Consider the following 25,765-nt stretch of genomic DNA (forward strand, 5'->3'; position numbering starts at 1 on the left):
TTTTGGGGAGCATTATTAGAATACGAAAGCATCTTAAGATTTTTTTCTAAAGGAAAAAATAAAATTTGTTGATAGTGTTGATCCTGGGAAAGTTGGAGTGTGTAAAATGTTTTATGGGATTAAAATTTCCTAACTGATTGTTTTCTATAAGTTTTATTGTTCCTATTTGAATTTTTCTTAAAGAGAAGTCCACCGATATTATAGAAATATTCCCAGTACTTTATTTTTAAATGATCCCAAATCATATCCCTTACTTATTAACAAATATTACAGTTTGGGTGGTTCTTTGACTGTTTTAAGGGGACTACTCCCTCTTCCCCAGCTAGAATTTTATTTCTGCTTTCTGAATTGCAGGGTGCTGTGTGTGTATTGGTGGGGATGGGAGTGATAATAACAGAAAAAGCCTGAGACCTAAGGGATGATTGAGCTACAAAAACACTTCTTCCCTTACTTGCAGCCACTGAGTTGGAAGTATGGTTCTGGGGGGAGGGCGTGCATTCGTGTGTGCATAAGTGTGCACGTGTGGCATGTACATGAATGTTTATTGCATAAACGTGGGTGCATGTGTTCTGGGGAAAGTTCTTAAGTAGGTGTGGGTAAGCGCACCATCATCGTCTTTAGCCCACATCAAGTACTGTCTACAGCTAAAATGAACCTTGATATTATTGGGCTTTTATGTTCATGAGACGTATCATCTTTCTGTTGGGAGGGTGGGAGGTAGAACATCTGAGAATTGGTACTGTGTACTCTTTGAGGATGTATTTATCCTCTCTGATCACCATTTGAATTTCTGGAAGATTCTGTATGCTTCTACTTGGTATTGTATATTTAATACATCCCTTAAGGTTTAAATATTGATGTCTATTTAGTGATGCTTTTCTTTTAAAGAAACAACAACAACAAAATGCATATATTTTTGTACTTTTAATATATAAGCATTTGAAAGTGATTTAGGTACTGCTAGAATGGCTATGCTAAGAGGAAAAGACTGTCCTTTTCAGTTAGTTCATCATAGTTTAAAGTGTTTAGCATAAAAGAAATTTGTTCCCAAAGAATAAGGATGAAAATTACATTTTTGAAAAGAACATGATTTGGCCTTTAAAAAAAAATGTACCATAATCAGTGATTGAAAATGGAATGGTATTATTGTAAGAATGATATTATTAGGGTTATCCTTAATAATTCTGAAAAAGCATTGCTACTTTAAACACAGAATGCCAAAGTAGAATTAAAGGCATTTTAAAAAAAGCATATGTCAATAACATTCCACTCCTAGGTATATACCCCAAAGAAATGAAAACAGATGTTGAAACAAAAACTTATACATGAATGTTCATAACAGCACTATTCACAATAGCCAAAAGGTGGAAACAACCCAAATGTCTCTCAACAGATGACTGGATAAACAAAATGCATTATAGCCATACAATTGAGTATTATTCAGCCATAAAAAGAAATGAAGTACTGATACATGCTACAACAGGAATGAGCCTTGAAAACATTATGCTAAGTGAAAAGAGCCAGACACAAAGGCCACATACTGTATGATTCTATTTATATGAAATATCCAGAGTAGGCAAATCCATAAAGATAGACAGCAGATTAGTGGTTGCCAGGGTGAATGGGAAGTGACTGCTTAATGGGTACAGGGTTTCCATTGGGGGTGATGACAATGTTCTGGAACTGGATAGTAGTGATGGTTGTATAACGTTGTGAATGTACTTAATGCCACTGAATTGTACACTTTAAAGTGGTTAAAATGGTAAATTTTATGTTATGTGTATTTTACCACAATAAAAAGGAACATATGCATATATATGTATGTATTTAAACCTACTGTCCGTAATAATATAGTAATTCTAAGAAGAAGAAGACTTTAAAAATTCACAAAATATAAAGAAAGAAATGCAAGCCATTTGCGGTCGCACCATTCTGAGATAACCACTGTTAATAGTTTGGAATTATTTCTCCTCTTTTGCTGTGTCTTTGTATCAATAAAACTGCATATTTGTTTATGTAACTGAGATCATATTAAATTTACAGTCACTATTAAAAAGAGGACTATGGGGAAGTCTTCGTTTATGGTTTACCTTTGTATATAAGTTAATTATTTATATTGTGGATTTCCTTTATGAGGAGTCAGTCTATATTATGAAGGTATACGTTTCACTTTGAGAAATTTCACACTGTCAAATAGGTACACCTTTTCTTCCAAGAATGAACTATCCTTTTCACCATAAGTGTCTCGCTTTAACCGGAAATGCAAGGTGCTATATATGTTTATGCCAGAGGGGGAAACAGGAGATGATTACAGAATTTCAATAGAGAATTTTTAAGTCAGGGATTGGTAATGAGTATGTTTTATATGAGCAGAAGCCTCTAACATAGGGCTTTTCTGGTGGAAGTACAGTTTGAGAGTTGACCCTCACTGGTGCAGCGTGTTACTGCAGTAGAATTCCTAATTAAAGGGACAAAAATGCCCAGATCAATGCAGGGAGAGGGCAAAGTCTAGAAGTCCCCAAGGGTAGAGTTAGGTAACTTCAGCAACAAGAAAGACATCCCTGTGGTCATGAGGATGAGGGACGTGACCAGTGGTAATAGACACCTAATTTTCAAATGACAAGTGAACTGCCACAGGACTGGAAGTTACTCTCCATCCAAGGTTTTTAACTCAGCCTGTTTGGGAGCTGTCTTCTGGTAACATGTCTCTAATTTTATGACGGCAGTTAGTAGGAAAATAGGATCTACGTCAGACTTAGAGGCTAGAACGCTTCTATTTGATAATGTGAAGAATGTTTGATAAGTGGTTTCACAAGTGGATGTAATTAATTTCAAGTCACTGTTGAATTGACAGAATGATCAGTAATGCTTCCTTCTGTTATATTTCCTCAAAGTAGTAATTATACATTTAAAATGAGTATCTGTAGGTAGCCTCTCAAGGAACCTGGGTAGTCATTAAAAACAACAAAGCCAGCCACAAAAGGCTGTAAAGACAAATTGGAACAGCGGTCCCTCCCTTATCATTGCCCGCATCATGATCTACTTATTGCCCTGGTAGGCATGAGAAGAATGAGGAGTGATTGAACTGGGGAAAAAAAATTCATTGCTGATAAGTAGAAATATCTACCTGCAAGACTAAAATGATGGTTAAATGAGGAAAATTGCTCCCCTAGGGAGAAATCTGAAGTGATCTGCCTTGTGTTTGAACACAGAAACTTATCACCATTGTTCTGTGTTCTTCGATCGACAGCACTCTCTTAATTCTGAATGGCAGCGTGGCTGACAGACATGGCGCTTTAGAAAGAAAGAAAAGCTCATGCAGCATGTTGGAGTCCTCTAAAATGATACAGAGCCTAGAACTTGTATAGTTACACTATTTGGGAGCCATGTTTCCTTTTAAAGATCTGAAAGAAGATAAAACCAATGACATCACAATCCCTGGAGTTTGACTCGTGGGATGATTCTAGATGTATCATCTACTAGCTGCTCATTTTCAGGGAGATATAAATGAATAAGCTTTTTGTTTGTAGAAGAACTTGTATAGCAAGTATGCTACCAGTGATCCTGTGGGGAACCGATGTAGCAATTTGCTGACAGACGTCAAAATATTTTATAAATTGTAGTCAGGCATCTTTTATCTCTGCTTTAGAGACAAGATCATTTTGAAGGTATGAGGAAGAAATATTTTTTGTATCCTGAAGTAGACCTTCAGATCATATTTCAGTAGATTACTGACATTTTCACAAACCATAAGGTACTTTTTGCTATATCTAGCTCCCCAAATCACTGAGATCTCACCTGTGTATACAGCTGTCACTTGTGGTCCTAAGGCAGACGGTTCCTTTTTAGCACCCAACACTTACATGGAATAAACCCATGCTGGGTGGGGCTGGCCAGCATGATCCTTATGTGATGCCAAAAATCTGTCCCCAGACTATAAAGCTAGACCTCAAGCCCCTAGTCTCACCCTGTCCCTAAAGCACCCAAGCTTGCTGGACTGCTGGTACTCAGAGAGCTGCACTTCACTTTGAAAGCGCACCCCTTGAATGATCACAGCTGATTTCTGACGTGGTCAGTTGCAGTTAATAATAGGGCGCTTTTGTAGCAACCTTCGTGAGTAAACAGATGAGATGAATAAATCAGCTGCCATCATTATCTCACATATATTTTAGAAGTTCATGTTCTTTTCACCCTCTCTCCCCGCTTAAAGGTTTACCTTTTTCTAGCTCCTCTTAATGTTCCACTGAAAACAGTGTTCCCATTCATACACAGATGGTTAGCATGACTCACAAAGTCACCAAGTGAAATGACTTCTAGTGGTACATGTTCTGTCAACCCCCAGCCCTTGGTTATTTTTTCCCAACTGTGATATACACTATGTTTTGCTTCTCCTCTAACTGAAGATTTCTGCCTTTTTAAAAAAAAATACATAGGCTTCATATATCCAAGAAAATGTTTTTCACAGTATTTTCTCAGGGACCTTGAGGTTGTTGTATAAGATGTCACTATCATTATGATAATTTAGTCTTTGTCCTGATGCTCTACTTTAAATGTTTTTTCAAGTGCTGTGGAACATTGGGAAAGGAATGCTTCACGCTTCCTGGCCATCTAGAAAGAATTTGCTGTGAATCAACAATTCAATGTATCAGAAGCCTAGTGAGGAAGCAAGCCGAACAAAGTAAAGTGACTTCTAGAAGGTGATTTAATGCATAAAAATTTCCATTGGCTATTGATACTCTTAGTGAAATGGGCTGCTGTAGTCCATTCTCAGGCCTCCTCCAGTCGCTTCCTGCTCCCCTCCCAGTGTGTTGTTTGGTGGTGGGAACGTTTTCCTGCTTCTTCCCCCAAATCCATAAACTCTTCCACCCCTTTCCCTAGTAGTTGCATTCCAGTCTACTCTTTCCTGTACAGTTTGACTCTGTGTGTGTATCCCTGGCATTTGATAAAAAGAGTACCGAATTGTGGGAACGAGGGGACTCGGGTTCTCTTCCTAACGGCCACTACCCAGCTTGGTGACCTTTCTGGATCTCCGTTTCCTCACCAGGAAGCTGGAAAAGTTGGACTAGATAATTCCTAAGGTTTCTCTGGATGCTGACACAGTGTGACGCTGTGACTCCCGTTTTAAAAATGGCTTGTTTCGTTTTACTTCCAGGGAATCAATCACCGCTAGCCATTTAGAAGTCATAAGAGGTCCCTAACTTTTAAAATGGCCATTGCCAACTTAAATGTAGGCAACAAAGTGAAAGATGGTCCAGTTTTAAAACTTTTACATTCTAGATTTCTTTTTCACAAAAGGATTTCCTTTAGGAAGAAAATACTCTATTCTAAACCATATATGCTTCTATTATATTACTGCGTCATCCTCTAAGTCAATATTATATGTATAAATCTAAATTAAGCAAACATATTAGGGAGTGATTATTCACTTTACAAATAGATATTTTCCTTTGCAGAAGGACACACTATAGGGTTTCTTTACTGTCCTCCTCATGACTTGAAGATTAATTCATTCACATAAGTTCAACCCATATGGAACTTTTTAGGAACAAATCTCTTTTGTAGACTGAGTGACACCGTATTGAGTCAGATACTCAATGTACAGTTGTAATGTGTATAAGATTTTTCTCAGTTTCTTATCAGGCAAACATTATTTTTATATTGGGTACATTTGCAAGAGGTGTTTTTCCCTCAGCCTTCGAAAAGCAAACTAAATCACATCTCTGGGTTTTAAGAAAATTCTTTTATTACTTTAGTTTCCTTGTCTGTAAAGTCACCCCCTTCCTCATTCCCTTTTAAAAAATGGTAGGAATGCACTTTTCTAACTTTTGACAAAAAGCAGGCTTTTTATTTAAAGGTCACCTGTGTTGCCTGAACTTTCCTTGGAAAGCTTCAGGTTGTTCAGTTTTTAAGGAATGCTCATTATAATTAATCATTACAGAGAATAGGGTTTTCTTCCTTAATTGCATCCTGAGCTGTCTCTTGTTCCCTGCAAAACCTTAGAGTAAGAGCAGCTTCTTTCACTGCAAATGATACATAAACATGTTTGGCTTCATAGCTTTTCAGAGCACCTCTTCATTAGCCATGCTTTATTTTAAAATCTTAAACTAATTCTTTCAGAGTTCATGGGGGTGATTATTAGCTAGTCCAGGTATTTTAGAGCTGCATGTATATTAGTTAAAATACAAGTTTTCAGATTGTTGTTCAGTGGCCTTTGTGAAATAAATTGGCAGCTTTATGTTCCTGATAGACAAGATGTCTAAGTCTCCTACATCTCCTACATGAATCAAAATTGGCACTAATTGGTGTTTTGGTAAGCTCTGCAAAAGCCAAGAATTGGTCCATGGAGACCAAACTAATTTCTAAGCTAAAGGTGTCCGATTTGCAGGGATTTTAGAGAAGAGCAGCTTATATGTATTTTGGTCAAGGAGACCTTTGCAGTTGTTTTCACAAAATAACAACAGGGGGAAAAAAAGAAAACGAACCTCAGCTGAGGTAGATGGTGAAGTGGAGTTTTTATAGTAGACTATTTTAAAAGGTTACTTGTGCCCAAGTGATGGTTTTGCAGTCAATTACCCTTTTTGATTTATTTGTGTAGTATTTCTTGTGCTTTTAAGAGCTTCTCACTTGAAGGAGATTTGAAAGCAAGTACAGCTACAGGAACTGGTCAGATAATGGATAAAAACAGCCTAACAATATAGTCCTTGTTGACATCTCATTTGGTTCAAGAGAAGATTATTTTTTAAGTCACGAAGGCAAGAGTTGTCTCTAGGTGGTACTAGGATTACATGTCATCTTTATTTTCTCCTTTATACTTTTCAAAAGGGATTTTTTTTTTTTTTTGGTAATATGCACGTACTATTTTTATAAACAAAAAAAAAATCCATGTTTATAATTTTTAAGGTTTACAAAAGTAAAAATTACTGAGGAAAAAACCCTGAATTGCAGCAACACTGTTTTTAAAATTTATTATTTGGCCAGATTCTGAAGTGTTAATTGTTAACCATTGTTAATTGTTAAGTGTTAATTGTTAATCAGATGGGCACTTTCAAAACTTCAGACTTACTTCTGAAGTTGATGGGTGGCTTAAAGCGATGAGGAATCACAACTTTGAGGATTTGATGGGCAGATCTGGACAATCAATACGTAGTCGACATTATTTTTGTGTGGTCGACATTATCAGGATTGGGGGAAGTGTTTCATTAGGATCTGTGCAAATTGTCATCAGCCTTTATGATGAAAATGCTAATTTTACTTGCTCAAATAAGAACTATTCTTGGTGGAGACCCAAGTTTGGAGTATTTTCTTCTTTCATGTGGAATTTGCTTTCATTGGGAAGAGGAAGAGTCAGTCTGCAGAAGGCTGAGCTGGGGATGGGGCAAAAGGTACCGTGGGGCTATGAGTGAATGAGTTGAAGGTGCTGCGTTATGGGTTTTGTGCTTTCAGGCAAAAATATCACTTGTGGCTTTGTCCTCCTACAAATATTAGAAACACCAGACTCTGGGTCAGACCCATGGGTTGTCCAATGCAGTGTTTGTTTCTGTCCGTGGTACCACAGGCTGTTTTGTGAGAGAGAGCATGTGTGTCTCCTATGATGCCAGCCTCTAGAAGTTAGGGGGTGCCCTCTCCTTAGAAACAGAGTCCTTCCATTCAATTCAATGGAACTGGCATACTGAGCCTGGCAGGTCAGTCTTACATGAATGACCAGCGACTGGCTGCTGTGTTAATTGCAAAGCCTATTTTGCCAAATGATATCAGCAACAAAGCCATGTCAGACAAACGTTTGATTCTTTGACCTCCTGATATTTTTTATTTTATTCAAGGTGAACCCACTGAAAATCAGTGGAGTGAGCTATGGCTATAGCGTTACAGGGAAACCCAACATTTGGTTCTGAAAATGGGGACGAGTGGGACTAACTGTGACATTGCTAAAACAGGATGAACCTGAGGAAGTAAATTGGTTTTATTGGCCAGGATGTGATCAGGGGCAGATTTAGCTTTGAGGGTCAGGACCGTGTAGGTAATTGGGGACCCAAATGGTCCAAGGCTTGCGTGGAGCCTACTCCACTTCACCAGAGCACATTTTATGCTCACTGATGCTTTTAGCCAGATGACTTTTTCATGTTTCAGCGTATCCAGATTGTTGGCTTGCTGATTAGGCTCACAAGTAAAAGCGAGACCCTTTTGTAGTGCGGCTAGTGAATTATAGCACTAACACTTGCCTTATAGACAGGCTAGGGTGTTCTAAACTTTGTGCAATTGAGCAGAGCATAATATGGACTATGTATTATAATGAGGAGGGAGAGGGCACTTATTTTTAATGTTCCTGCGTTGAGAGTCACTGCATTAGGGGGTAATAGTTTTAAATGAAGCCACATTTCTAACAAGGGACCAGATAACAAGGATAAATGAAATCTGCAGACAGTCTAGAAGCTTCATTTTAGCCATTATTTATAATCTCTTCTCCTACCAAACCTTTTTACTATGTAGCAAAATTGATTAATTTGCGTGTATCTCTTTTCCCTGTGCCCACGTGCTCTCTGATAGAGCAGTGAACAAATAGAGAGATGGACAAGAGAGGAAAGAGGATGAGGCCGAGGCCAGGGGGAGTTGGGGATGCATAATCCCCACACTGAATAATCAACTCCAGAATAATCAAGATATATCTTAGGGCCCTAACATTAATCTTGATATTTAATCATTCTGGGTGATGTTAAAAACAAAAGATTGTATAATAGCATTAATAAAAATCACTTGCTTTGGAAAGGTTCGGAATAAACATGGCTTTCTTTTTAACATGAAATAGGAATCTGTTGAACTGCTCTTAATGTTCGCTCACAGCACACACAGATACAGCTCTGTTTAATTCCATATCCTCTTATCTATCAGTCCTACATTTAATTTGCTACCATTCGAGTTGATTTATAGCTTTGCTTAGCAAAAGTACAGTCTTGATTAAAAGGACATTATCACAGCTGATGGACCTTGAAAGCATTTTTCTCTCCAGACCTTCTAATAATTTTGAAAATGACCTGAAGACTCCGATAAGGCTAGATTTGCGCGTCTCCAGCTTTTGCTCACCTGGCTGTACTTTGGGCAGTGGTGGCTAGGGGTGTTTGGTGACATAGTTTTCCCATATGCTAACTCCTTATCCATCCTGAGAAATGGAAAGTTACTGCGATAGAGTTTTCTAGCAAGTTTGCCTCAAGGAATCCCAGACCCCTGGTTAGCTGACCTCTTATCTAGCTGATCATTGCAGCTAGAGCCTTTGTCTCTTGGGATGCTGCTGGCCTGAAGGATTCTCCAGTCTGTTGAAGGGAGGATTCAATTATTATACACGAGGGTTCCATTTTGGAGTTGCAGCTGTGACAGATGCCTCCCTCCAACAGTACAGAATTAGTTTTGGTGCTCATTTCAGTGGAGATGACTTAATTTGCAAAGCCAGTGATTACCACAAGTTGGCCAGATTGGGTCAGTCTCCACAGCAGGCCATTTTCCACTCCCCTGTTTTGATTGCGCAGTATGACTACTTGGTGGCGTCTGTGGTTCTGGGAGCGAGATGCTGTTGCTCAACAGGTGACAAAAGGCTATATTATACTTTGATTCTGTTCAGAACGTTATTACCATTCTCCTGATTCCACTAGTTGAAAAAAAAATGAGTCACTCTGGCTTTGGCTTTATATCTCTGTGGAGTATATTTTTGACCTAAGAAATAAGTTATTTCTCACAAAGGAATCACTTGGATATCACCATACCTACAGTGCAATTTACAGGGGCTTTCGATTGTTCAGAATCGTAGGAACACAGAAAAGAATTAAAAATTGTAAATGTGGTACTAATTCAAAATGGGGGAATTTGGGTAATTTTTTTCATGTCAGATTTGATGGTGGGGCCTTCTCAAAATACAACAGTAAATCAGTTTTATCCATGAGTAATTTTTATTTTGGTCAACATGTCCTTCCAGTTTGGTCTTAACCTCTTCATATGCATATATCTTTATTAAGATATTATTTGCATACCATGCAATTGGTCTTACCTCTTTTCATTTTTAAATTACTAGGCTTCAAAATCTCTGTCATTTTTGTTGAATAGCACAGAATGTACTCCTATGAAGAAAGGATTTATGTCTAAATCACCTCCAATTTGCCTGAATCACTTTTTTTCCCCCAATACTTAGCCACAGTTTGTCGGAGCTCGACTGATATTAGAGGTTATCTAGTTAACCCGGAATAAAGATCACCTGGGGAGTTATTCTTTTTACAAACTGTACTTGCTGAAGTAGGAAACCTGAAATTCTGATACCCTTCGCAGCCCGCACCCCGACCCCATACCAATTAAACAGCACTGATTGAGTCTAACATTCTCATCTCACAGATAGGGAAACAGTCTTCCTCTCACAGTTTAGATGAGACACCTTAATAAACACCAAAACTCTTTTCAATTTTAACATGACAGATTTTTGATACATTGAGTTGAATTTGCAGAATTCACCTCAGTGAATGATGGGAGCATAAATTATTTATGCCGTATGTTTTTAAAAACAAATTATGAAGGATCTAATATTGTTGAAGGAAAAAATTTCAAAGTCACTGATCAGAAAGTCAGTATACAGAAACTGTTGCAAATTTGTCATTGTCTCCGTAACGTGTCAGGCACTAGGGAGATTAGTAGATGTCCTTTATCCTGGAAATGCCTGATAGCTAAGCACTCATATTTCTTCTCAGCTGTCCATAGTCATTTCCCACAGGGTATGAGAGGCCTTACTGTGTTAGTTTTTAAACAGCTGCCCTGATTGCATTTTCAGCAGAAGGATATTCATAAGAATACTGATATTAGGTAGAAGAAATAGCCACAGAGATAGGCTTTAATAAAAAAAACATCAACTGCTCATAAGATCTGACAGACTCTAATGGATGGATGTGTGAAGACCTGGGGAAAAAATAAAATGGATTTTCCAGAGGACTTCTTATTCCCTGAAAAACTGGGAAATTTCAGGCTAAGCGCAGAAGAAACAAAAGAAGTTTTCATGGACCCCTTTTCCTCTTCTAGACCTTTATTACCTCCATACAGATGAATGGATGTAGCCACCTGCTCTGAAAAGAAGCCCCTTTCTCTGGTAAAAATGTTTACCCTCCTGGACCTTGGACAACCTTAAACTCCACCTGGGAACCCTTGATCTAAAGCAACCATAGATTTGGGAGAGCAGAATGGAGTTGTTACACTTTTGAAATGTCATTTTTGTTATCAGTGTATATAAAGAAGATAAGAACTTTTTGTGATCTTTAGCACTATACACTATTCTGTGTGAGACATGACGGGAAAGGACAGATTCCTTGTGATTGAATGCTAATCAAAGAAAAAGTAGATTACTTTCTTAAAACATTAGCAAGAAATTGCCCACACTTAGGAGACCACCTTTTTCAGGGCACCATCAAAAGTTTGTCTTTCACATAATAAAGTTATAGTGGTCTCTGGGTTAGTATATAAGAAACTGTGTAAAAATGCCCTGCCCCAGAGTCATTTGAAATCTTTATTGCTCTCGGATTTGGCAGCAGTGTTGTAGATAGATATACAGTGAGGGTTTGCCACCTGCGCACTTTAAGCCATAATACATTTTTTTAGAAATGCCGTAATGGGTGACGATGCAGGATCTGATCGCTAGATTTTTTTCAGTCTTATCTGTGTTTGTTTATCTACATATAACTCAAGGTTTCAAAGAGACTAGACAGTTTGGGAAGAGAGTCAGCAGTCCCAGAAGTTTTGAAACTCAATCTGAAATGGTGATTATCCCTGAAAGCAGGATGGTTGCTTGCTATCTCTCTGAAGTCGGTTCCCTTGGTCTAGTTCCTTATTGTCGTGAGCCACAATTTGGGGGTGGGGGCAGGACTCTTGCCATCATCGATTGTCTTATTCTACACACAGCCCCAGAATGGTGGTCCTGGTTCCAAACAGAATGGCATAGCCCGGTGCATGCTGGGCACATGCAAAAATCAGTGTTTTCAAGTCTCCATGGCCATCATAATGGCCTTCAATCCTCAAAGTCAGTGTTTCGGAAAGAGAAAACAGATATGCCCTTCCAAAAGCAAGGGGAAGGGAAGAGCTGCATTCTCTGAAAGTTAAATTATAACTTTTTCTTTCTGTTTCTGTGAAGAAGACTGTACTAATAAAACTGCCGATTTCTTTCAGGTGGGTGTACATGGCATTAGAATAGAATTCATCAACGAAAAAGGATCAAAACGCACCGCCACCTACCTACCGGAGGTTGCAAAGGAGCAAGGTCACTGTTGTACTTTATTTCATATGACCTAGTGAAGAATTTAAACAAATAATACATATTGAAATGCGCTACCTGACCTTGCAGTTATATCTGGTAATTGATCGCTGTTAGATCATAAGAAATGACTCTTCCATCGCTGCCACTGCAATGTCTGTATGAAATCGGTGAATTACACAGAAGTTGAATCTCTGCACTGAAGTTTGGCGCCAAAAACATATAAAAGTATACTTTCAAAAAAAGCATAGATTCGTAAAAGTTGGGCTTTATTTTAGGCAATGGTTTGCTATGAATTTTAAGTGCCATTTTCCCATATTCCACTGGGCTGTAGCCTTGTGGCATAAACAAGCCTTTAGTTTGACGATCAGCCACACCGTTCATTGTCAGTATCGAATGTTTCCTTCTTAGGTGGTTGCCATTACTCCTTCTGCTATTATTAAGATTGTAAGTGTCCCATGAAGAAAAGGAGCATTGAGAATACCTGAACTACTAGTGTTTTATATGTTCCTAATCAACAAACGTTTTTCGATTTTACAGATATGGCACAAACCTTTATGAACTACCAGTGTAACACAAAATAACGTTTCACTCTGTAGTATCTTGTCCTTTCTAGCCACTACTAAATTATAGTTTCATGTTAGTTGAAATGAATACCTCTTCTTTATCTCATGGAGCTTTTCTTCTCATCAGAAAGCATTGGTAATTTGGTTTTCCCATATCTGTTTCATATAAATATGATATATAACTACAAAATTTAATATCATTAAACCCCCAAATGAGAGCGTTAGTCTTTAAAGCAGCTATCTGCAGATTTATTTGGGTTGCTTTCGAAAATTTCTTAATTCTGTAGTTCCACTGACTCTGTAAAACATACATAAGAGGTCGAGGGCCTCGGGTATGAGTGTGCATCCCGTGTCAGAACCCATAAAAATGCCTTTGAACGCTGCACACAGATGCACTTGATAGCCTGCAGAAGATACGGTTAGAAATGGCGATTACCATGAGTTAGTGTGGGAGTTCTAAGTACTACTGAGTTGGCTCAGTGAGGCTTTTCCTTCCCTTTTAAAGATGTCACCGTTAGAGGAGAGTACAATGTTTGTGGCTTGTTACTGAGACACGACCGAGCAGTTACTGCCCGCCAGCCTCTTAGGCTCCTTGCCTTCGAATGCAGTTGAGGTAAAGAAGCCAATGTTGCTAGCCAGCAGGGATAGCTAGAATTTAAGGTGTCCCGTGGTGTCCCTGCTTCTGTACAGGATGAAATCTTAGCTCTTCTGTGCGACTGTTTTCAGGACCAAAGGGGTCGGTGACAGTGATAGCTGACCTCTACAGTCATTTTGTATTTAACCAAAAGTGCTTGTTACATGTGCTTGACTGGTATTTTATCTGGTCTGCTCTCCACAGGATGGGACCATATTCAGACCATAGACTCCTTACTGAGGAAAGGAGGATACAAAGCTCCGATTACTAATGAATTCAGGAAAACCATAAAACTGACCAGGTACAGAAGGCATTTCCTAGTGCAAGGCTGACCAGTACATTTTGATGCGTATACCTGTAACCTTTTGATTTCTTTGGTCTCTCTAACTATACTTGCTTCTCCTTTCTGAAACAGAGTGGAAATGAATGGCAGGGCTGTACTGAGGGTGAATACAATGAACTCTGCTTGGCAGTAAAGCCCATATGATGTATGAGCCCATCCTTCGCATCATAGCTCTGTGGGCTTACTCTGGCTTTGTTAAAGAAAGCCCTCTGAGCCTTTAGAGTACATTATTGAAGAAAGTTGCCTGAATTAGAAATTGGCCAGCTTTTGACATTGCTTAGCAGAACCCCAGGATCCTGATAAGCAGTCCTCAAATTTGAATTTCACCTTAGAATTTTGGCAGTGATAGAAAGCTTGCTGAAAAGCACAACTGACAAATGCTAAATGTATTTCTGCACGGGCTCATAGGGGTACTTATTTAAAAAGGAAAATATCAAACGTTTTGGGAAAATGAGTTGCTGTTTCCATTTCTTTTAATTCCACAAAACCACAGTGAATGCCTATAGTCTAAAAATGGACTATTCTCAGCTCTGAGGAGTTACAAATTTGAAAATGCCTGCATTGCTGCTCTCTCTGAGTTCATATTCTAGGAGAATAGAAGGGCATGTACAAAAATAATTATTAATATACAGCAGAATGAGATAGATGATATGAGATCATAGAGTAGGGAAAGAGGAATTCCAGGAGGGGGTTGAGGGTAACAGAAAATTTCAAAGAGGAGGTAGATGTGAGGCTGGGCTTGAAGAATGAGTAGAATATTTGACAGGTGGAGAGTGGGGGAGCAAAGGGATTAACTTAAACAGAACTTGGTGAGTCAAGGCATGTAGGTGGCGAAGTATGGGGCAAGTTCTAAGGAATCTTCTCAATGTCTGATTTGGTTGGTCTCTCAGTGTACATAGAGAAGGTGGTCACTGGGGAAAATATGGCCCAGAAGGTAGAGCGTAAGAAGTTTAAACCTGATGCTATAGTCAATTGGTAGCCATTGAAGGGTTCTGAACAGATGGATTTGGGGAAGTGTAAGATTAGAATTGGAAACAGGAAAAATAATTAGGAGACACTGTTATTATCTAAGAATCTGTGGCAGCAATCCAAAGAAGGTGAAATGGGAGCCTTAACACGAGCTGTGGCAGTGGGATGGGAAGAAAGGAAGGAAAAAAAATATTGTGGGGAAAATGAAAGGACTTAGTCATCATTCGGAAGTAGGGAAGAGGAGCCAGTCAAGGCTTTCATCTCAATAAAAGGGACCAAGGCAGTCCCTTTCACCAAGAGAGGGACCACGTTGGGGAGAGTTACGTTAACGTATTGATTCTGGATTTGAAGTGCTTCCTAGGCTATCTGTATAGAAACGTCCAATAGGTCACTGAAAATGTACGTGTGTAGAGCTCATGGCTAGAGATGGTGATTTGGGATCATCTGTAAAGAGGACATAGTTGAAGCTGTGAGGCAAGAGTTCACTGAGCTGGGACAGAGCGTAGGGGCAGAAGAACTGAAGGTAGAAATGTAGGCAACTCCTACAAGGCGAGGGTAGGATGAGTAGTCAGAGAGATAGGGAGCAGTCCGAGAGGCAGGGGGAGAACCAAGGGAGTATGGAGTTGTGGAACACAAGGCACAAAAGAGCTTCCAAAAGGGAGTGCTGCGCGGTATCCTAATGGAGAGGCCAGGCATGATGAGGGGTGGCTTCTGAAAGAGCAGTTTCTGCGGAAGCGTGGCAGTAGAAGCCAAGAGGCACAGGGCCGAGGAGCGGTGTGAGATGAGGTAGAAAATACACGTTACTCTTCTGAGAAGTGTGCCAATGAAAAGAAACCTGAAGATGGGGGGAAAGAGGATTGAGATACCACGATCAAGACGAGTTTTTTGTTGCTACTGTTTTCCCTTAACGGCAAGACCTGAGACACGTGGACAGAAGGAAAGGAATGGTTAAAGAGGAAGCAACGGAAGATCCCGGAAGAAAAAGTAGTCAAGTGAATGAAATGCATACATGACAGTAATAGGCTGGCTTTCCTCCGTTCTTTCCTGTTAGCAAACCGGAGCTGAGGAGGGCAATACAATTTCTAGAACAATTTAAACAAGGAGTGGTAGAGTGCAAAGAGCACCGGACTCAGACTCTGGATTCCTGGGTTCTGATCTCAGCTTTGCTGCTTATTAGCTGTGTGACAGTGGGCAAGTCACTTCTTCTCTCTAGGCCTCTGTTTCCTCATCTAGAAAATTATCTCTAAGGGTCCCTCCTAGCTCTGACATTCACATGTCACCTATTTCGTGATGTTAACTTTGTCTCTTCCCTAACTTTCTTTCAGGTACCGTAGTGAAAAGATGACCTTGAGCTATGCTGAATACCTTGCTCATCGCCAGCATCATCATTTCCAAAATGGCATTGGGCATCCCCTTCCGCCATACAACCATTATTCCTGACACTGAGCCACACAACCAGTCACTGGGCCTCTCTGCAGACCTCTTCCCAGGAGACCCTACCCCTTCTTGGTCTAGCTATCTCTTTTACTGTACCATTTTATGATGATAGTTTCCGTTGCCATGGTGAAGCTTCGACATCGTCAGTTAAGATCATCATGGTAACGGGTAGGAAAATGGCATTTATTAAGATGATCCTGTTTTATTATATTAGGTCATTGATTTTTTTTTTTTTTGCAGCATATATGAATTTTGGGGTTCTCTTTCCTTACAATATTATATGGAATTTTGCTTTGCTGTCTCAGTCAGGTTTGTCTTTCTGTCCTTCTTGCCCTCCTTCATGTCTTCTTTCCTTCCTTCTTTCTTCTCTTCCTTCCTTCTGTTGACTGTGGATGGAAGAATTCATGCAGTTTCTAAGGATTTCATTTAGGTGTTTCTTTCATTTTCCTCAGTAAGATAGGTAATTTTTGATAGCTGTGTTTGGGAGTAATTCATATCAAATTCAGGTATTTGTATATTACTCTTGAATTTGTCTGAAATTCATTTTGCTATGAGAGCTTAGTATGTGGGTCTTCACTGTTTAAGTATATGTTTTTCCCATGGTTAGAATAGACGAACTTTCGTTCTAGTGTAGAACATTCGAAGGTCCATGATGGGACTTGTCACAGAGAGTGAGAAATCATTTATGCCTATTGTGCTGGTTATCACAGGAAAAACTGCCTCATCACTTTATAGAACCAACTTACAAACTAAAACACTGTTTTAAGAAAGTACAAGCTACCTTTGAAATATGCTACAGAAATTATTTTGAAAAGCAGCGAATATCAGGAAGAGAGCAGATACAGAATTTAGTGCCTTTGAGAAGAATATAATTATGTGGAATTAAGAGGGGTTAGAAGAAAGGCAATTTAGAGAAATATTCTTAAAAATTTTATTGTTTCGATTATGTGAAACAACAGATTAGACAAATTGCTTACTCTTAAGTATTTTTTTAAGCTGAAAAAGACTTATTTTGAGCAAATAACCAAAAAGAGACATGTGTCTATTATATATTAATTTAAATTTGTTAGCTTTAGGTTTCAATAATCATGATTGGCCAGAGACAGTTTTAGCTACCATTTAAAGAAATAGTAAAGATAATCTAGTGAAACAAAAGTTAATACATGTCGTGATTTCAGACATGTTTGTCATGGGGACGATACTGGAGTTTTAGAAATACTATAAAATTGCTTGAATCTCTTTCTGCACTACATACTTTTGATAGAAACACATCTACTATATCGATAAGATGTTATGTTACCCCTGTAAAAACGGAGTTGGCACTTAGATACGATATAGTTGTTAGAGCCCAGCTCATTTGCAGGGCTAGTCTTCCCATGATGCATATGCAGAGAAGAACTTCCTAATGTCAACGGGAGGTCTATATGTATATCCCCAGGAAAAATGACAGATGATTCTGGAGAAAGATTACCTTCATTTTATGGTAGTAAATATATATGTGTGTGTGTGTGTGTGTGTGTGTGTGTGTGTGTAAAATTTTTTTCAAACAGGAAACAAATATTTCAAGTGATGAATATAAGTGTGGTTCAGAATATATAGTCTAAAACTATGAGATGTCACTGAATATCAAGATGGCATAGCTCATACATGTAGTTGCTGTGACAAGTGACAGACTGCTAGTTCAGAATTTGAAAACCCTTTTCTAGTTTGTGAGATTAATCGGCTGAATTCCTTCTGCTTTTCCTTATGGCGAAGCAAACTGCTTTTGTTTTTGATGAGAGTTCTCAGAAGTTTGTTGGTATTCCTTCGTCCGCAGCATCTGTTGTTGGAATAACCATTTTCAGTCGTGATGCCTTAACCAAGAAGCCAATTGTTAGCCTGAAATGGAATCTCGGTAGCCAGTTCCACCGAACCTAGAGATTAGTCAGAGAAAGCTAGCTGCTGGGCCTTAGAAAGGGATTTTTGAGTCCTTTCATTTCTACTTGGGAGCATTTTGGAGCAGATTTTAGTCTTGCAGTATAAAAACAAGTGGCTACCTGATGGAAATTTTTTCTTGCCCTTATAGGGAAACTGAGCACAAGCTGAATGATATTGTCTGCTGCAAGAAAAAAAAAAAAAAAAAGTAAATAAAGCAAGCAAACCGAAGAGAGACAAAATAGACCAATATTGATCCATCTTATCTATCATCTCATCAGTTCAACAGGCTCCTCGTCCTGGGTGAGCTCATGGTTAGAAGTTTTTTTGTTTTTAAAGAAAAGATCTATCCCATACGTGTGTGTGTATACTTACAGTACATACATATGTGTGTGTTTATGTATTTAACGGTGCTAATCAATTTTGAGCAGGTCACGTGACTGGTCATGCGGACTCTAAAATCATATCAGATTTTTAAAAATTCTTGATATATGCAGATGTTATACAGATTTTCTTACCAGTGTAATAATGTTATACTGAAGAAATAACCATCCTGCAGGCTTCAGAGGACGAGGTCAGCAATATTTCCCACCGTGGCTTGGGGGAAAAGGATAGTTTTGTCTCCTTTTGTGTTCAAATTAACGCACAGTGCATTTTTGTGTCTAAGTAGCTGTTGACTAAAAGACTTTGTAGTGTAAAGGGTGTTATACAAACTTGTAATGGTGTGCTTCAAACAAACGCTAGACCCTTTCACCTTTGTCGTATATTACAAAGCTGTTAAATATGTAGTTTGAATTAACTTTGAACATGTTGAAATATGTAGCATGTGTTTTTAACTCAGACGAAGATTCTGACTGCACAGGTTGTGTTCTAGCCAGTTGTGGTTTATTTGTGCAGAAACACAAATGTGAATTGCACTCTTGTCACCAGAATATTGTGTAAGTTCAGTGATCTCTAAACAGCTCAGAAGTAATACTTGAACTTCATTTGAGTAGCACAAAGTTTACATAGCCCCCCTTTTAAATGTTAATTAGTTCCATTTATGTTTTCCGTTTTCAGATGCAACTGGGTATTTTTTTCCTCTTGGAAAATAGTACGTATTTTACTTTGGTATGTAGCAAAAGGCTTCCATTTCTGGAAGGGTTTTTTTGTTCTTAGAAAAGGTCAGCCAGGTACCAGATTCTAGAAGAACAATTGCCCCTCCCCCCCCCCCCATTAAGTGGCCTTCTGACTGCACGAGAATATGTGCTACTGCCCTGCCCGCTCCAGTCTCCGGTGTGATTGATGGAGGAAGTGCAAGGCTTGCTCTTTACCCACCCCCCACCCCCGCCCCACTTAAGGCAGTTATAAGAGTTTCAGTCCAGAGCATACAGCCCCAGTGTGCAGCACACCGGAAGTTTGTATACTGGCCTCTGTTCATGCCTTCAAATGTGCAGGAAATCCGAAACTGTCATCTGGAATAGGCTCCATCTCTTGTGTGTGTTAGATCAAACCAAAGAAGCCCCCAGCCATGCCCAAATGCTGCTCCAAAAGCCTGCCTTCCAGTCCTTACAAAAACCTTGCAGGATTAAATGTGTTAACTTTTTTATTTTTGTACAGTTTCTAAGTGATTTTTGCTAGTGATGTTAAATTGAATTAAGTTTATTTGAGGGGTGTGAGCACCTCCTCCATTTAAATAAACTGGTGACTTTCCTTTTATTTTATAAAAGCAGAAACCCGTTGTGTGCCTCTCGATTTAAGGGTTTCTGATTACGTTATTCTTAAGACCAGCATTGATCCTTTATATACAAAGAAAGATATGTTTTCCTTGTTTTTTATTACTGTTTCAGAAGAAAATAAACCTTTTATTTTGCTCTGGACCCAGTAACTGCGCTGGTACATAGACGCACTGAGAAAACAAACTTTTGTAACCACCTCTGACTGTTTTTGTATATGAAAGTTGATTACTTTTGAAATATTTGGATCTAGTTTCTAAGTTATTTTTGTGTTTTATATGTTCCCCAAAATTACTTTGAATCGGTCACCAGCATAATGAATTCTTGGTGATGCAGTGGTTGAGACTTGTAATGAGCAAAGCTACCTGGAGTAGCTCTTCTCCTCGTCCCTTTCTTAGCACCCTGTTTTTTGATTACAGTAAGACATCACAGATTACCTGAAACCCCTTCCAGTATAACTAGATCCTCCTTCCTTCCACATTTAATTGCTTAATAGTTTGAAGAAACTATTGGAAATGGGCATTTTATATGACATGTATGGCTTTAAAATAATATTACAAATGAAGAAAAAGAAAAATGGGAAGGTTTATGTGGGTCTGTAAGGTATGGCTGTGGAAAGATATTGTAGTAGTTTTGACACTATTGTTATTATTACCTTTAAAATCATTTACCCAATAAAATGTTAAAACTGAGTTACCATTTGTGGTTTCTTTCTTTAACCGGCCTCATCAGAGGATTTGGGGCTCATGGGTACTTCTTACTAAAAGCTAACAACCAGACAAACAGTTGAAGCCTTTGAAATCATATACTTAGGAACTGATACGGATTTCTTTCCAAACTGGCACTTGGGAAACCTCATCTGCCTACAGTTGCTCCCTAACCGTACGATTTACCTATGTCAGTCAGTCATTCTTTTACCCAGCCGTGAATCCTGGCCTGGTGATACAGTAGTCTGGCCTTTATTGGGCACCCTACCCTGGCCACGGATCTGAGGCAAGCAGCAGACTTGAATTGCAGCGGCGGCACGGCTATGCTTAAGCAAGCCCGCTCCAAATTTCTTCCAGATCAGTGTATTACTGGGTGTTTCCCTTTGTGAGCTGGTAGGGGGCAGTAGCAGTGCCATCCCGCACAATCTGGTGAGGTGGGAAGGCTTTCTTCTGCCATCAAGCCTTTGCCATTTTCTCAGTACAGGACAGAAACTAAACATGCCCAAGATGTGGCCGCTCGGAGCTTGTCCACACTCCTCATACACACGCTGGGCACATCACACACGTAAACGTATTTCCAGTTTTCCAGTTCCAGAGTGGTATGAGATGAACCCTATTCGCCACTTGAGCTTGGGGAAAATGTCTTGAGTATCGGGCAGGGCAACTAGTGCTACTGCCTTCCAAGGGCCAGACGGGAGCCTGCTTCAAGCAAGGGATCTCTCTCGGTGTGCTACCTCTATCAGCTGTTGCCTTATCTCTTCCTCTATGGAAAGGCCATCAGGGACATTGCTGACATACCTCTGGCTCTTTCTAAATCATTTGCTGTCTCAGTTTCATCATGCATATTTCAGGATTAATTTCTAATGAATATATGCAGGACAATTTTCTGTTACGTTGCCCCAAAACCCCACACCCCATGTGAATTTGATGACACGTGCTCGTGTCAATCACAGTGGCTAAAAACAGCCACCTCGGCTCTAGAGGACTATTGTGGTTTGGACTAGTGCTCCATTAAGGCAGCCATCTGCTCAGGGCCAGTTTCATCATTCATGTTTAATGGTACACAGGATTTTTTTAATGATTTAGACGATATTAATAGGTTCAGGTAGAATGAAGTAATTTAATGAGCCCACAGCATTCTCTTTTTATAGCATTAGTGGTTAACTCAGTGGTCTGGACAGATTTCAACTTCAGGAATCACACTCCACCTACCTAAATTCTCCCCAGAGTTTCAGCATTTCCTCTTTAGACTTCATGCCCCACTGGGCACCTTTTAAATTGCTCCACTGCTTCAGAGGGCAAGTGTGACTGTGTGAGTCGCGGCAGTTCCTCTCTGCTGATGGAAAATACTGTCATATCCGAGGGGTACCATCACTGTGAGCTGGGGGGGAGTCTGCTGTGGGGAAACCACACCTGGTCTCAGAGCTGCCAGTCAGGAGCGCTCAGTGAATGACTGCCATTCAGAGAATGGCTTCTCCCACTTTCTGCAGCTCTGACCGCATGAGCTGAGACAAGTGTGAGTTTGGACCAAGCTCTGATGGCTTCCCATCTGTCTGCCCAGGCTTTTCACCGGCCAGAGGAATAGCTGAATGGGAGGATGCAACTGAGGCAGGCCCTGGGTATACTGCTTTGGCTACTATATTCAGCGGCCTTCCTCGATCCCTTTAGCGCATGGTACAATCCCCTGTTCCAAACCCCCAGCCTGTTGGAAGAAATCTTTTTAAGAATCGGAAAAAAAGCTGCCTTAGGGTCCAAGCCAGTTGGACCCTCCTCATCCCAAGAACTTGGTTATAACCATGTTTAAAATGACACTTAATATATTACGATGTCCCGAGTAGATGGACTATGTATCTCAAATGGTTTCAGTGGACCCACCCAGAGGGCTGGTGAGGGCGTACGCGTTATATGAAGAAACACTGACCTGCACTTGCAGATTTCCATCATGACGGATGATCACATTAGCTCGACAGAGGTTAGGTGTAGGATGCACTAAGTCTGGAGCGCGCGCTGGGCGGTGGCTGCATTGCGTGTCTCTGTGCTCACAACTGCCCTGGCGTCCTTGAGTTCCTGCTCCCACTCTAAAAGGATGCAGCCAAGTCACAAGGGGCCGGTAATTTGTTTAGCCTTTAGTCTCCCCTCCATGCTGGAAGAACCTCTTTGCTTTTTAATCGGAATCTTAGCTGGCACCTCGTTAAGTTACAAGTACGAGACTAAAAACAGTATTTCACTGTTATAAAGTACGAATGCATACCAGTTACTTATAAAGTTAATGAGAACGACGAGGCTGTTTGGGTGACTGACTATACAAATTTGTAATCGGGGTGACAGATGACAGTTGTAGTTAGAGTCCCAGCGCTCCATTGATTTCTATATTGTTTTGGCTGTACAGCAGCAAGAAGGTCCTGATTTGCAGAGAGAAAGAGGTGGTATCTTAATATAGTTTCATGAAAGTGAGTACATACTGGCCTAAATTATAAAACCCCGGTGCAGTCACAACCTTCTGAACCAGGCCCGACAAGGGAGGCCTGCAAGAAGTTCAGGCAGGAGAAGCATCAGGCCTGAGGTTTGAACAGAATGTGTCAACTTGATGGTTCCTGCCGACCCACTGGGTGGTCTTCAGTTGCCATTCTGAATGTAACACATTAGATGTTTTGGTTAGGTGTTTGGGTTTTGTCTGTTTTTTTTTCAGTTTTTATTACAGTGTTTAAATATTATACATTTAAACACACACACGTTTTTTGAATCAAATGTTTATGGAAACTTCGATCAGTTCCAACAGAATGCCGGGTCCCGGTCCCGCGGGACAATCTGAAAACCACTGCTGCTGCCCCAACGTGCCCAGTTATTTTGAGAGCCTTTGGCAAAGCATCATTTCATCTCCTTTTCCATTTGGCCTTTTCCTCCCAAATGTCAGGCTCAACGTGATCCATCAATATTTACTGAGTGCCCGCCCCCCCCCCACCCGAGGCATGGCACCGTGCTTGGTTTCAGAATAAAGATAGTATCATTTTGTAAGACAAATTAACAGTTCACTCTGAGCTAAGAGCTGTGAGTGGCATACAAGTTTGGTCTAGCTGGCAGGAGTCATTCAGACTGGGGCCCAGGTGACATTGGGCTGGATTTATAGTGTTTCCCTTAAATGGCTCCCACCTCAGAGTGGCATTAATGAGCAGAGTTGTAGCGGCCCTGTTGGGAAATGGCATTTCTTTGGCCCTCCGACGTGTTAGCAGTAGAGACCACCCAGAAACCGGGCACGGGTCATGGTTCCCTGAGCGGAGGAGAGGATTTGTTCCCACAGTGAGGCTATCTTGCTCCCTAGCAGGAATGCCACGGTGGTTGGGAGAGAAATTATCAGTACATGACCGTATAAGAGACAGGTCTGTGTACGTGCAGAGTGGCATTTGGTGGCTCAAAGTTTTTTTTTTTTTTTTTACTGCAGATCTGCCCTCTGAAAGGTATCAGGCCCTTCCCATGACCAGGAGAGAGAGAGCAGCACAGAGAGAAACTACGCTGTTTGCTCTACGAGGCTGCCCTGAGGCCTGAAGAAAGGTTATAGTATGCTGACTAATGGAAAAACCCATTCATGAGGCAGGAGGAGAGATAAGACAGTGAGGGTAACCCACCCAGAGAGGGAAATCAGAGTCACTTTCTGAATCACCCGCTACATAGAAAGGGCAGGAAGGCAATATTAAATTTGGATATTATAAAACAGGAAACACAACTGGTACACAATAGAATGTTTAAATCACATTTTGACTGACAGGAAGCTGCGGAGAGTCGCAGTCATTGCCTGAACACCAGGCAGATTTGAAACTAGGAGCTGCTATCGTCACTTTTCATCAAACTAGAATTTCCATCCCCACCATATTCTGGAATGATCCAGCGTTAGCGTATGTGTCAACATGTGTAAGTGGATTTGCGTGCATCAGCACAGGAGACAGGGGCTGGCCGGACCGTTGGATGGGGCAGTCAAAGTCCCCACTCGCACACAGCCTGGCAGGGTAGAAAGGGGGGTCTTGGATTGGAAAGAGCGGAAAACCCCCGTCTTGTTTGAAGGACAGTACTAGTGTGAGTAACGCAAACGTTTCCCTAAACTTTCTCTACTTAAACATTCACATGAATTCCAGGAACTCTGCACGGAGATATTGCCGCCCCGCTGGAACAGGCCTCAGCAATGGCCCCTTTCCCAGAATTGTGATGGGGGACAGTGGTGGGTGGCCATAGTGACCTCTGTACATGAAGCCATGCCCCTCAGTGCCTAGCCTACGTGGTCCATGGTGCTCATGAATCATGGGGTTGAGAAGAGGAACACGGGGTTAATCCAGTCGTTCAAATAGGTTGGGACTGCTCCTGCAGGGTACGTTGGGCCCCTCCTCCCCCCTTTGGGTTTGTACCACTCCAGAAGGATCTGTGGCCTTGGAGAAGATCAAACAGAGATCGCTAATGGTCAGCCCTAGGCTGGGAAAGTGCAGGCAACACATTTGCTCTTGGGAAGGTTACCCGGTGAGTCCTGTGAGCAGGGTGCACAGTGCACTTGAGAGTTAAAAAGAAATTCCTTTCTTTTCACCTCCTTTTGTTGACTTTTTTTTAATTGCGGTGAAATCCACATGACACAATTAACCACTTGAAAGCACACAGTTCAGTGGTATTTACTGTATTCGCGATGTTGTGCAAACGCCGGCTCTCTCTAGTTTTAAATTTTTTTCATCACTCCATAAAACGCTCCGTCTCTATTAAGAGGTCACTCCCCATTCTCCTTTGGCCATCACCTAAGTAACCTCTAGTCTTCCGTCTCTCTGAATTTGCTTATTCTGCACATATCATATAAATGGAGTCATACAACGTGTGACCTTTTGTCACTATCTTCTTTTACTTAGCATAATGTTTTCCAGGTTAGTCCAAGTTGTTGCATGTTTCAGTACTTCGTTTCTTTTGATGGCTGAGTAATATCTCATTGTATGTACAGACCACAATTTGTTTATCCATTCGTCCACTGATGGACATCTGGGCTGTTTCAGTCATTTGGCTCTTAAAAATAAAGCTGCTACAAACACGTGTGTCTAAGCTTCTGTGTGGACATTATGTTTTCATTTCTCTTGGGTAGATACTTAAGGATGGAATCGCCAGGTCATATGGTAATTCTACGTTAAGCTTTTTGAGAAACAAACTGTTTTCCACAGTGGCTGTACCATTTTACATTCCCACCAGTATG

At 40.4% G+C, this 25,765-nt stretch overlaps 2 protein-coding genes across 8 annotated transcripts in view; one reads left to right on the plus strand and one right to left on the minus strand.

Moving 5' to 3' along the window:
* AMMECR1 (AMMECR nuclear protein 1) overlaps nucleotides 1-18,352 on the plus strand; it is a 105,901-nt gene extending 87,549 nt beyond the window's left edge. Inside the window, exons 4-7 of one of the 4 annotated variants that reach the window (XR_002642453.3) lie at nucleotides 12,184-12,274; nucleotides 13,673-13,769; nucleotides 16,106-16,385; nucleotides 18,283-18,352. Coding sequence is in view for 2 of the 4 variants with exons in the window: in XM_022556654.3 (XP_022412362.1) it covers nucleotides 12,184-12,274; nucleotides 13,673-13,769; nucleotides 16,106-16,220 (303 nt within the window). In the remaining 2 variants the exon portion in view is untranslated. Of the gene's footprint in view, nucleotides 1-4,563; nucleotides 4,698-12,183; nucleotides 12,301-13,672; nucleotides 13,770-16,105 lie in introns of those variants that run through there. The other 3 variants (XR_016391290.1, XM_022556654.3, XM_022556656.3) reach the window with 3 other exon arrangements.
* TMEM164 (transmembrane protein 164) overlaps nucleotides 220-25,765 on the minus strand; it is a 192,378-nt gene continuing 166,832 nt past the window's right edge. Inside the window, exons 8-9 of one of the 4 annotated variants that reach the window (XR_016391292.1) lie at nucleotides 21,766-22,631; nucleotides 220-18,315 (exon numbers count right to left, since the gene is read on the minus strand). The gene's annotated coding sequence lies outside the window, so the exon portion shown is untranslated. Of the gene's footprint in view, nucleotides 18,316-19,528; nucleotides 22,632-25,765 lie in introns of those variants that run through there. The other 3 variants (XR_016391293.1, XR_016391291.1, XM_089904182.1) reach the window with 3 other exon arrangements.

The sequence above is a fragment of the Delphinapterus leucas genome, chromosome X, assembly GCF_059928025.1.
Source record: "Delphinapterus leucas isolate spDelLeu-1000000601 "Yukka" chromosome X, BTC_Dleu_Yukka2, whole genome shotgun sequence".
Taxonomy (NCBI): domain Eukaryota; kingdom Metazoa; phylum Chordata; class Mammalia; order Artiodactyla; family Monodontidae; genus Delphinapterus; species Delphinapterus leucas.